The 11,380-nt window shown below is 47.5% G+C and overlaps 1 protein-coding gene across 2 annotated transcripts in view; it reads right to left on the reverse strand.

The window, feature by feature from the left end:
* Window positions 1-2,471: 2,471 nt before the first annotated feature.
* Window positions 2,472-11,380, reverse strand: part of LOC117875403 (squalene synthase-like) — a 20,571-nt gene continuing 11,662 nt past the window's right edge. The window contains exons 4-8 of one of the 2 annotated variants that reach the window (XM_034766701.1): window positions 9,714-9,842; window positions 6,958-7,149; window positions 5,580-5,756; window positions 4,858-5,010; window positions 2,472-3,171 (exon numbers count right to left, since the gene is read on the reverse strand). In XM_034766701.1, coding sequence (XP_034622592.1) covers window positions 2,950-3,171; window positions 4,858-5,010; window positions 5,580-5,756; window positions 6,958-7,149; window positions 9,714-9,842 — 873 coding nt within the window. In that variant the 3' untranslated portion in view covers window positions 2,472-2,949. The remainder of the gene's footprint in view (window positions 3,172-4,857; window positions 5,011-5,579; window positions 5,757-6,957; window positions 7,150-9,713; window positions 9,843-11,380) is intronic. The other variant, XM_034766703.1, reaches the window with a different exon arrangement.

An 11,380-nucleotide genomic window follows, 5' to 3' on the forward strand; every position in this document is an offset into this window, starting at 1 on the left:
GCATGGAGTGAAAGCATATTTGTTCTGCATATTTGGGGGTGGGGGGGAGAGACTCAGAGAATCCTGATGCTCCAGAAAATCATGGAATTAACTTAAACATAGTGAGATTTAAAAAAAAAAACTGTTGGGGTCTTTGTCTTTTGGTTTTTGAGCCTCTCGGGTTCTTGTTTTCAAGTTTTTCTGTGCAATTGTGAGGGCTAGAAACATACATGTTTATTTAAAAAGTAAAGCTGATATTTGCACTTAAGAATTATGATGATCATGGTCAGGGTGATGATGTTTCTTAGGGTAGTGCCGAGGGGTACTAGACTGACGTGCAAACACAGAGTAATAAACAAAGCCCTGCAATCACATCCCTCCAAGGAGCTTGGGTTTTAAGAAGCCTGCCAGCAATCATGAGATGCGTCGGCAACTCTGCGTTTAGGCTTTGATTGTGCCTGGGAAGCACTGGTCCATGCTGGGGGCTCTGCAGAGCTGCACTGCCCCAGGGGAGTTCCAGAAACCATTGTGCTCCAAGAAGGAACAAGGCCTCCCAGAGCAATCAGTGCACCAGGAAGCTTCCCCACTCCCACTGCCTTTAAAGAGGCACTTGCCCGTCACAGCTGGCAGCTCTGCTAGCCAGTGGGCAGGGGAGGAAGAAAGCCAGGACTGTCTTCCTGCCCCTCCGTGAACTTAGCTCGAGCCACTTCCCCTCCGCACTCTGATGTACTCCCACCCCCATACTTCCTCCCTCTTTTGTTGTTTGAGGTTTTGCCTTTCCCAGCTTTTCAAAATGCAAAAAGGGGACACATGCAGGAGCTCTGGCCCGCCACTCCTGCCGGGCGGTGGGCTGCGAGCTCCTGCTGCTCTGAGCAGCGTGGTAAGGGGGCAGGGAGCGGGGGTGTTGGGTAAGGGGCAGGGAGTCCCGGGGGGCAGTCAGGGGACTGGGAGGAGGGGGCGGTTGGATAGGCGTGGGAGTCCCGGGGGGCCTGTCAGGGGGCGGGGGTGTGGATAGGGGTTGGGGTAGTCAGGGGACGGGGAATGGGGAGGGTTGGATAGGGGGGCTCCTGGAAAGTGGTTAGGGGTGGGGGTCCCTGGAGGGGGTGGTCAGGGGACAGTGAGCAGGGGGTGGTTGGATGCAGCAGATGTTCTGGCAGGGGTCAGGGGACGGGGGAGCTGGATAGGTGTGGGAGTCCTGGGGGGCCCATCAGGGGGCGGAGGTGTGGATAGGAGGCGGGGCAGTCAGGGGATAGGGAGCAGGGGGGTTGGATAGGGGTGGGGTCCCAGGGGGGTGGTTAGGGGCAGGGGGGAGCTTGGGAGGGGGCAGTCAGAGGACAAGGAGCAGGGGGGATTGGATGGGTTGGGAGTTCCGCATAGTTTCGCAACCTCGATGTGGGCCCGGGGGGAAAAAGGTTGGGCCCCCCCGTGGTATTTTTGGTTGGGGGGGGGGGGGGGGGGAGGGGTGTGGAGAAATTACTGCAGACACAAAGAAGGGAGGTGTGATCAAATAAGTTTGAGAACCACTGTTCTAAATCTTTAATCATTTTTGTTGCTTTTCTCTGGACTTTCTACAGTTTGTCTATATCTTTCCTGAAATGTGGCACCCAGAACCGGACACAATACTCCAGCTGAGGCCTAATCAGCCAGCGCGGAGTAGAGTGGGAGAATTACTTCTCGTGTCTTGCTTTCAACATTCCTGCTAATACATCCCAGAATGATGTTTGCTTTTTTTGCAACAGCGTTACACTGTTAACTCCTATTTAGCAGTAAGAGGTAAAAGTGAAATGGGGGGGTGGGAGGGTGGGTAGCAAAGAGGAAAGGATACAGGGGGAGGGAAAACAGGGGAGTGGCATATCAGGGGAAAGGAGCCAGGCACGGTGAGAAATCCCCACATTTTGTTAATTGTTTCTAGGAAGCCAGCGTGTTCAGGTCAATAGGCACTTGCCCCTGTGCTGAATCTTGAAGTTTGTAGGTTTAAAAGCGCAGAAGATCTCTAGTAGTTTGACACCGCTGGGTGTTGCTTTCTTCAGGTCATTCTGGTCCAATGTAAATTCAGATCAGATAACTGTGCCCATAACGCCTGTGTTTCAGGTGCAATGTGGATTTGAAGGTGGCATCGTTTGTGTGGTAATGCTCATTTGCAGTGCTCCTTCTCTTAAATCCAGCGAAAGGGCTTAATTTAAGAGACCCTGGTGAGCAGTTATGGGTGAGTCAAGTGGGGAATACATTTTCTCGGGTGTTAAATTTTCTTGCTGGGGATCCTTTATTTTGGTGGTGATGGGGGGGGGGGGCTTTAAAAGTGGCAGATGAGGTGTGATGGCCACATGGCATAAATAGCTCAGTTTTCCTGCCTCCAGACAGCTCTACGGCACAACCTAGTCTGTCTCCCTGCAATCTGTAGTACAAGGATGGGATGCACAACATGCACCCACTCATCACTGTAGTGGAAGGCCACCGCCTTTCTAGACAAGGGGTCAGAAGCCAGAGATTCCCCCGGCGTACTGAAGAGTTCCTCAGTCTGAGGAAAGGTTAGCTTCCGAGCCCAATGACGCAAGTTGGAACCATTACAATTGCTGAGCAGTGGGGTAAGAATACGAAGCACGGGAAGAGGAGAGAGGAAAACCACAAATGCTGATGGCACAGAGCCCTGTATTGAAAAAAGGTGTCAAAATCAAGGGAGGCAATCTGAATTTCTATTTAAAAATATCACAGTCAGAATTCAGGTAAAACACCGTTTCCCACAAAGAGACTCCAACTGTCGCATTTGTAACCTGTTCATCCGAACAACGAAAACGCCTGACTCCGGCTGCCAGCTACGAGCTAGTGGCTGCAATACGCCCAATAGCTGCAGGTCAACCAGCTTCAAGGGCCCATGCCAGTTTGGAATCCCACAGGGCAGCAGACCCAATAGGAAAGAGACATGAACCCGTTCCCAACATTACCCAACCACTGCCTTCACCCAACCAACCCTCAGTTCTCATTGGCCTGTATGTCCTCCTCCAACGCCTCTGACATCGCACTCAGATACTGCCAGCTCAGCGCTGCCAGAAGCATGGCGCATGAGAGGTAGATGTGGGAGTAATGGTTACGGTAGACCACCGTGCCGTTGGGCAAACATATTGTCTGGATAGAGACAATGATCTGCCGGGTCTTGTTAGAAGACGGGTCTGTGCTTGGGATCTTCCGATAGATCTGAAGAGAGAAAAATGGCCCACGCAAGATTAGGAAATAACCATGAGAACAACACACCATCTTGTAGCCCCTCAAATGTGAAACGGGACCTCCCGCCCAGGAGCCGTATCACCGTAGTGATGCCATGGAGATTCAAACAGGACAATACTCCCCAGGAATGGGAAAGCTGCCCAGTTTGAAAAGATTCTAGTCCCATTTCCCTGGGAAGGTTTTGTGGGAGAACTGTGCTCACGGCTAAACTCAACTTTAGCCCATCCTCCTTAGGAGTCAGTCTGCAATGGTGCTTGAGCCATTAGCCTGAACGAGGCCTATTGTTTTTTAATCCTGCTGGGTGCTGTTTCTACAGTAGGGCACTTTCAGCCGTGTGCAGGAGTCTGTTGTTTAAAATTAAAGTAACAGTTCCTGCTTGGAAGTCCTTGCTAACATCGCCTGCACTCAGATTTGAAACAGGGACACATTTGAAAAATATATGGAGGTGCCTAATTCCCATTGGTTTCAGTGGGATTTAGGAACATAAGTACCTTTAAAAAACTGGGCCATGGGGCCTAACCTTTTTGTAACCCATCATAAGCCCTGTTATGAATATGGTTAAGTCAGGTCAGCCCAGAGCTACTCGGAGGTCATACAGCCACTACAAAGTGGCATCTAACTCAGGGGCAGCGTTTGCCTCTTGCCAGCAAGAACTGTCTGTGAACCAGTTAGCTCTGATTTTAACAGGGCCAAGGTACTCCCTTGCATGAGCTCACAATATTGTTCTCAGACACTTTTCAGACCGTTCCCATCCACACGGCCCAGGGGAAACATGACAGAATGTTGCTAGGGACAACCATAGACCCAAGCGTAGCTAGCACTGCTCTACAGTGGCCCTGCCCATGGCTATGTGACATCCCCTGAGCAATCTTCTTGCAAGAACCATTTTGTTTAATCGGAATTTGGAGGCCTGGTTTTCAATGGTAATTGATGCCAGTGGGGCCAGCAGCTTCTCACCAGCTCCTCAGAGATGAGGACCATGTCTTTATTTCTGTATAGCATCCAGTGCACTTCTGAGAACTCCCATTGACTGCAGGGCTACCTGCATTAAGGGACTGTGGCACTGTGGGATGACAGTTTTAGAAATAGGTGAGTCAAGCCACCAAAGTTTTGCCCTATATTGGCCAATTTGCACAGTCATAGCAATTAAAGGCCATTTGTTCTCCACGATGCTCTGGAAAGATACAAACTTTCCAGACAGGAACTGTGAAATTCCCCATTAAGTTGACTCACTAGGAAACTGTACAGTATTTATACAAACAAATATGGGGTGTTTACACAAATTGTAGCATAATGGAAGACCCTATTGTAATGGAAGACCCTACTGCATACAACTGTGTAATGTCAGTGTTGCATTATGCTACAGTTTGTATAAAATCTGAATGAAACCTGAGACAGAAATGAGTGAGGACAGAGAATCTAAAGCACCAAGGAAAACAGCTGCATTCCAGACTTTACTACTTCAAGCTGTTTCATGCTACACTCCTTTCTAGATCTTCAGCAATTTTGGTCAAAGCAAAATGAAAGTTACTAAACAGCTGAAACAGAGAGTTACGGTGGTTCCCCCAGTTTAGCCCTAATTGCATGGACCTGAGGAGGAAAGAGGGAACATCTACATTTGAAAGTTAGTCATTCAAAGCAAGCAACCCAACCCACCTCTTCCACATACTGGTACATTATAGACTTGACAGCCTGTATGTTTGTGGCATCCATCATTAAAGTGACAGCTTGTCCTTTCCGAATCTTCACCACCCCCCTAAACACCTGTTTGTTATTGTAACAGGCCGCCAGAGTGGCGATGGCCATCACCTAGGGAGAAATGACAAAAACAGTGTTTACTCTGTGCTGTAAACCGTGCACACGGGGTGAAATCCTGGCTCCCTTTGAAATCGATGGCAAAGCCCCCATTGATTTCAGTGGGGCAGGATTTCAACCACAGTGTTAAAGGCAGAGCTTAGCTTAAAGCAGAGGATAGAGGAATGATTTCTAAAGAAGCAATGCTCACAATGGAAGACTGAAGCAAAGACAAGGAAGACAGAACAGAAAGGTTCCTAATATTTTCATTAACTATGTAAGATTGTCTTAGTTTAGGAGAAAAAAGAGTCCTGTTTATTTACATTCATCTGGCAGCACCCCTCTCCAACCCCCCACACCATATCCAAAAACAGAGTCATTCCCTTGGGGAAAGACACAATTTCTCAGGACGACGCAAACACTCAAAATGCCTGGTGAGCTCCACGTTGAATTTATTTATGTACCGTTATTAAATAATGCTTCTATTAAACACTATGCATAGACCACAAAAGACATCCAGTTCCAAGAGAAAGGATGAAGCAGTTAGAAGATCCTGTTTAAAACATCTGCAAATGTTAATATACCTGCGGAATAGCGCAGAAGTTGAAGACACTTTGGGTTTTCAGTCTAGATAAGTAGGTGAGGACATCGGGGATGTGGTGCAATGCATTTGTGATCAGTTCATTCATACACTGGACGGCCATGTCAATGTTCTCTGGCTTGGCGAGATCCGACAGCTTCTTGGCATACCTGCTCCAAACCTGGGAATGCCAACAGTACATAGGAACACCAGTCAGCCGTTAGCACTTTTCAGACATTCATATTCAAAGGGGGCCCATATCAAACAAAAATCTTATTACTGAACATCACCTCAGTCTCATAATCAGACCTCGTTGCAGTCAGAAAGAGAACCTTTAAAACACTCAAATTTACTCTGGCCTGCAATTCCATTCAGCCCCATGACAGGGCCCCTCTCAATGAGACATACTGGGATACAGAGACTAACTTCTAGTAGAGAGTCCTACCAAAGTGGTGAATTTCTAGACAGGCACAGATCAAAGGCATATGGATCCCACTCTGCTGAGAAGCATTTGACCCAGGTGGGAGCTCTGAAGCGGAACACCCCAGCCTCTGATTCTGCAATGCACTTACACATTTATTACAATAGCGATGTCATATCCTGCCAATGGTACTGGTGCAATAACACCCAGGGTGTTCTCTGACAGCAGAGGTTTCTCTAAATGCTCTGCTGAACAGGTGCATGACCAAGGACAATAAGCCTGGTCTCCTAGATCACAGCTTTACTCCATGCTATGGGGGAGAGGGATAGCTCAGTAGTTTGAGCATTAGCCTGCTAATCCCAGGGTTGTGAGCTCAATCCTTGAGGGGGCCATTTAGGGATGTGGGGTAAAAATCTGTCTGGGAATTAGTCCTGCTTTGAGCAGGAGATTGGACTAGATGACCTCCTGAGGTCCTTTCCAACACTGATATTCTATCACAGGGAGACAAAAATAGCACCAACATTCCAGCTTCTCCTCTGAGTTTTGCTTTAATGGACACATTAATGAGATGTTTGGATGTGAATCATGCACTTGCCATCCCTTCATGTGACAGTTAGTAGTATGCAAATTTATCAATGTTAGCAATAGAGTTTAGCCCCTGTGGGGGACACACTGCTAAATGTGACTGCTCAGAGCTCTAGGGCAGAAGCGTTTGGCCTAACTCCATACAAACAGACTTGGGCAAGGTTTTTTTGAAAAAGCCCAGAGATCAGAATAGGAACTGAAAGTGAATTCTGTGAAATGAGTCTCCTAACTAGTTCTGACTAAACTGCATCAAAGCAGTTCCAGTATCTCCAGTCCTGTCCCTTTCAGATGAGCTGTCTGCATCACAACACTAACACTTCCTAATGAGCTGTATCTAGCAGAAGTTCTCATCTAAAAAAGGTCTGGTTTCCTTTACCTCTCTGGGCCAGAATTCTCTTCCTGCCAACTGGTCCTCCAGATAATCACGGATGATGATGGTTTTCTCAATGAAGACGCCCATGGAATTTGCAAGCTCTGTGTCCTGTCCTATGATAGGGTCTTCTAGCTCCAGCACAGAGAACAGACGGGAAAGGCCAATGCCCACCAGCCCAACAACGTAGTGACAATACTGCCAGGTTTGGAAAGGGAAAAAAATGTTTATCAATCTATATCCCCTAGTCCGAATGGCTACATCAAAATGACACCTGTCAGTTACTGAGTGTGTTGTGTGTGCCTTTCCTCGTTTTGATGACTATGTTGGTGGTATTTGATTTCGTCTCTGAATTCAGAGTTACATGGGCTAAGTATTCCTGAGCATGTCTCTTCATGCCTGTGCTCGACAGCCAACATCCCTACACCAGGAATATGCTTCTGCAGCATAGAGTCTACCACCAGAGCACTGCTCCACTCAGGAAAAATACGAAATGTGTCATCCACAGCTGTTAGCGGCTCAAGGGTTCCACCTTCCAGATGAAAGACCCATATGAGAGCAGCTGCTCCAGTGGCCCATTCTAGTCAAAGAGCTCCAAAACAGCATCATAAGAACGTAAGAATGGCCATACTGGGGCAGACCAAAGGTCCATCTAGCCCAGTATCCTGTCTACCGACAGTGGCCAATGCCAGGTGCCCCAGAGGGAGTGAACAGAACAGGTAATCATCAAGTGATCCATCCCCTGTCACCCATTCCCAGTTCCTGGAAAACAGAGGCTAGGGCAGGGGTAGGCAACTTATGGCACGCGTGCCGAAGGCGGCACGCGAGCTGATTTTCAGTGGCACTCACATTGCCCGGGTCCTGGCCACCGGTCCGGGGGGCTCTGCATTTTAATTTAATTTTAAATGAAGCTTCTTAAACATTTTAAAAACCGTATTTGCTTTACATACAACAATAGTTTAGTTATATATTCTAGACTTAGAGAAAGAGAGCTTCTAAAAACGTTAAAACGTATTTCTGGCACGCGAAACCTTAAATTAGGGTGAATAAACGAAGACTTGGCACACCGCTTCTGAAAGGCTAGGGACACCATCTCTTCAAGGCTCTTTTGTGAACATTTACAAACACGGTCATTCACAAGGATCAGTAACAACATACAGTAGCTATTCAATGCCTGGTGAAATTTACACAGCGATCTCATCGCTAAGATATCTCTTTACATTCACATCGAAGGAGGCTGCCCAAGTATCAAGACTCTGAGTTAACACTTTGTCCATGATTTCAATAATTTCCATCCCACCATCAACCTCAGCCTAGATCAATCCACACAAGCGGTCCATTTCCTGGACACTACTGTGCTAATAAGCGATGGTCACATAAATACCACCCTATACTGGAAACCTACTGACCGCTACACTTATCTACATGCCTCCAGCTTCCATCCAGGACACACCACATGATCCATTGTCTACAGCCAAGCTCTAAGATATAACCGCATTTGCTCCAATCCCTCAGATAGAGACAAGCACCTACAAGATCTCTATCAAGCATTCTTAAAACTACAATACCCACCTGCTGAAGTGAAAAAACAGATTGACAGAGCCAGACGAGTACCCAGAAGTCACCTCCTGCAAGACAGGCCCAACAAAGAAAATAACAGAACACCACTAGCTGTCACCTTCAGCCCCCAACTAAAACCTCTCCAGCGCATCATCAGAGATCTACAACCTATCCTGAAAGATGATCCTTTACTCTCACAGATCTTGGGAGACAGACCTGTCCTCGCTTACAGACAACCCCCGAACCTAAAGCAAATACTCACCAGCAACCACACATCACTGAACAAAACCACTGACCCAGGAACCTATCCTTGTAACAAAGCCCGATGCCAACTCTGTCCACATATCTATTCAAGTGACATCATCATAGGACCTAATCACATCAGCCATACCATCAGGGGCTCGTTCACCTGCACATCTACCAATGTGATATATGCCATCATGTGCCAGCAATGCCCCTCTGCCATGTACATTGGCCAAACCGGACAGTCTCTACGCAAAAGAATTAATGGACACAAATCTGACATCAGGAATCATAATACTCAAAAACCAGTGGGAGAACACTTTAACCTGTCTGGTCATTCAATGACAGACCTGCGGGTGGCTATATTACAACAGAAAAACTTCAAAAACAGACTCCAACGAGAGACTGCTGAGCTGGAATTGATATGCAAACTAGACACAATCAACTCAGGATTGAATAAGGACTGGGAATGGCTGAGCCATTACAAACATTGAATCTATCTCCCCTTGTAAGTATTCTCACACTTCTTATCAAACTGTCTGTACTGGGCTAGCTTGATTATCACTTCAAAAGTTTTTTTTCTCTTACTTAATTGGCCTCTCAGAGTTGGTAAGACAACTCCCACCTGTTTATGCTCTCTGAATGTGTGTATATATATCTCCTCAATATTTATTCCACTCTATATGCATCCGAAGAAGTGGGCTGTAGTCCACGAAAGCTTATGCTCTAATAAATGTGTTAGTCTCTAAGGTGCCACAAGTACTCCTGTTCTTTTTACTTTGTCCTTTGCTCATTTTGGGTACCTATCTACAACTGGGTGAGCATCACCAATCCCAGGGGAGAAGAAACTGTAATGATCATGCTGATGGCTGCGGCAAGTGCAGAATGCCAGGCCTCCAACAGGGACTGTGGGTGTTGCTCTGAGCATGCTCTCCATGCTCACTTACAGATTTACTTACCTTATCCCACTCTTGCAGGGAATCAACCTTCTTTTGCAAGAACTCTGCCATACCAGCTCCCATCTTGTGACAAATATCTGCAATCACATCTCGATACACCTTTGCCAGGTTCCTGAACTCCAAGGAGATCTACAGCAGAAACCACAAGGAAATATACATAGTGCTGAAAGTGAAGCAGAATTTGGCATTCATTAACAGGCTAAGAGAATGATAGGTTACAGCTTAATGGGGTTTTATCCTGCTCCCCACTGAAGGGATTGGCAAAATTCCCCACTGGCTTCAATGGCAGCAGATTCAAGCCACTCAGCAGTAAACACAGATTCACCAAGTTCTTAAACAAAAATTCCTCTGATCTTTGGCCACAGCTCAGATGCAGTCTGTATCTTCATGAAGACAGTATGACTTTGGGCAGCATCACTTGGGAGTTCATGAATGACGGACTTACAACAATAAACTCTGTGGGAAGAGTCCCAGCAAGTGAACAGCAGGTAAACTGATGGGAACAGTGAAAAGAAAAGCTCTCCAGTGTTCTTTTGAAGCTCGGCTCTCTATATCCTCCCCAAGGCCCATCTCCCCAGATGTCAGCATGTGTGGATTGCCACTGGATGCCTTTCTCCCAGGCAAAGCAGCATGCTCACATCACTCCTAGCCTCTCCATGTATTCCAGAGCCTAGTTCAAAGCTGCCCTCCTTGTTCTTAAAAAAAGACGAAATGCCAAAACTTTTGAAAAAATCTCCAAGGGCATGATGGAGAGAGGCCACAATAAGGACTCAGAGCAGTGCTGCGTGAAAGTCAAGGAGCTCAGACAAGCCTATCAGAAAACAAAGGAGGCAAACGGTCGCTCCGAGTCAGAGCCGCAGACATGCCGCTTCTACGCTGAGCTGCATGCAATTCTAGGGGGGGGCCGCCACCACTACCCCACCTGTGACCGTGGATTCCGAGGCGAGGGTAATCTCATCAGCCACACCTGAGGATTCTGCGGACGGGGAAGAGGAGGAGGAGGAGGAGGACGAGCTTGCAGAGAGCACCCAGCACTCCGTTCTCCCCAACAGCCAGGATCTTTTTCTCAGCCTGACTGAAGTACCCTCCCAAGCCAGTACCCAAGACCATGACCCCATGGAAGGGACCTCAGGTGAGTTTTCCTTTTAAAATATAAAACATGGTTTAAAAGCAAGCGTTTTTTAATGATTAATTTGCCCTGAGGACTTGGGATGCATTTGCGGCCAGTACAGCTACTGGAAAAGTCTGTTAACGTGTCTGGGGATGGAGCGGAAATCCTCCAGGGACATCTCCATGAAGCTCTCCTGGAGGTACTCCAAAAGCCTTTGCAGAAGGTTTCTGGGCAGAGCAGCCTTATTCCGTCCTCCATGGTAGGACACTTGATCACGCCATGCTAGTAGCAAGTAATCTGGTATCATTGCCTGACAAAGCCTGGCAGCGTATGGTCCCGGTGTTTGCTGGCATTCAAGCAACATCCGTTCTTTATCTCGCTGTGTAATCCTCAGGAGAGTGATATCGCTCATGGTAACCTGGTTGAAATACGGGAATTTAATTAAGGGGACAGAGGTGGTCGTTCCTACTGGGCTGTTTGCCTGTGGCTGAAAATAAATTCTTCCCTGCAGTTAGCCAAGCGCGGGGGGGGGGGGGGGGGGGGGGGGGGGGGGGGG

The sequence above is a fragment of the Trachemys scripta genome, chromosome 3, assembly GCF_013100865.1.
Source record: "Trachemys scripta elegans isolate TJP31775 chromosome 3, CAS_Tse_1.0, whole genome shotgun sequence".
NCBI lineage: Eukaryota > Metazoa > Chordata > Testudines > Emydidae > Trachemys > Trachemys scripta.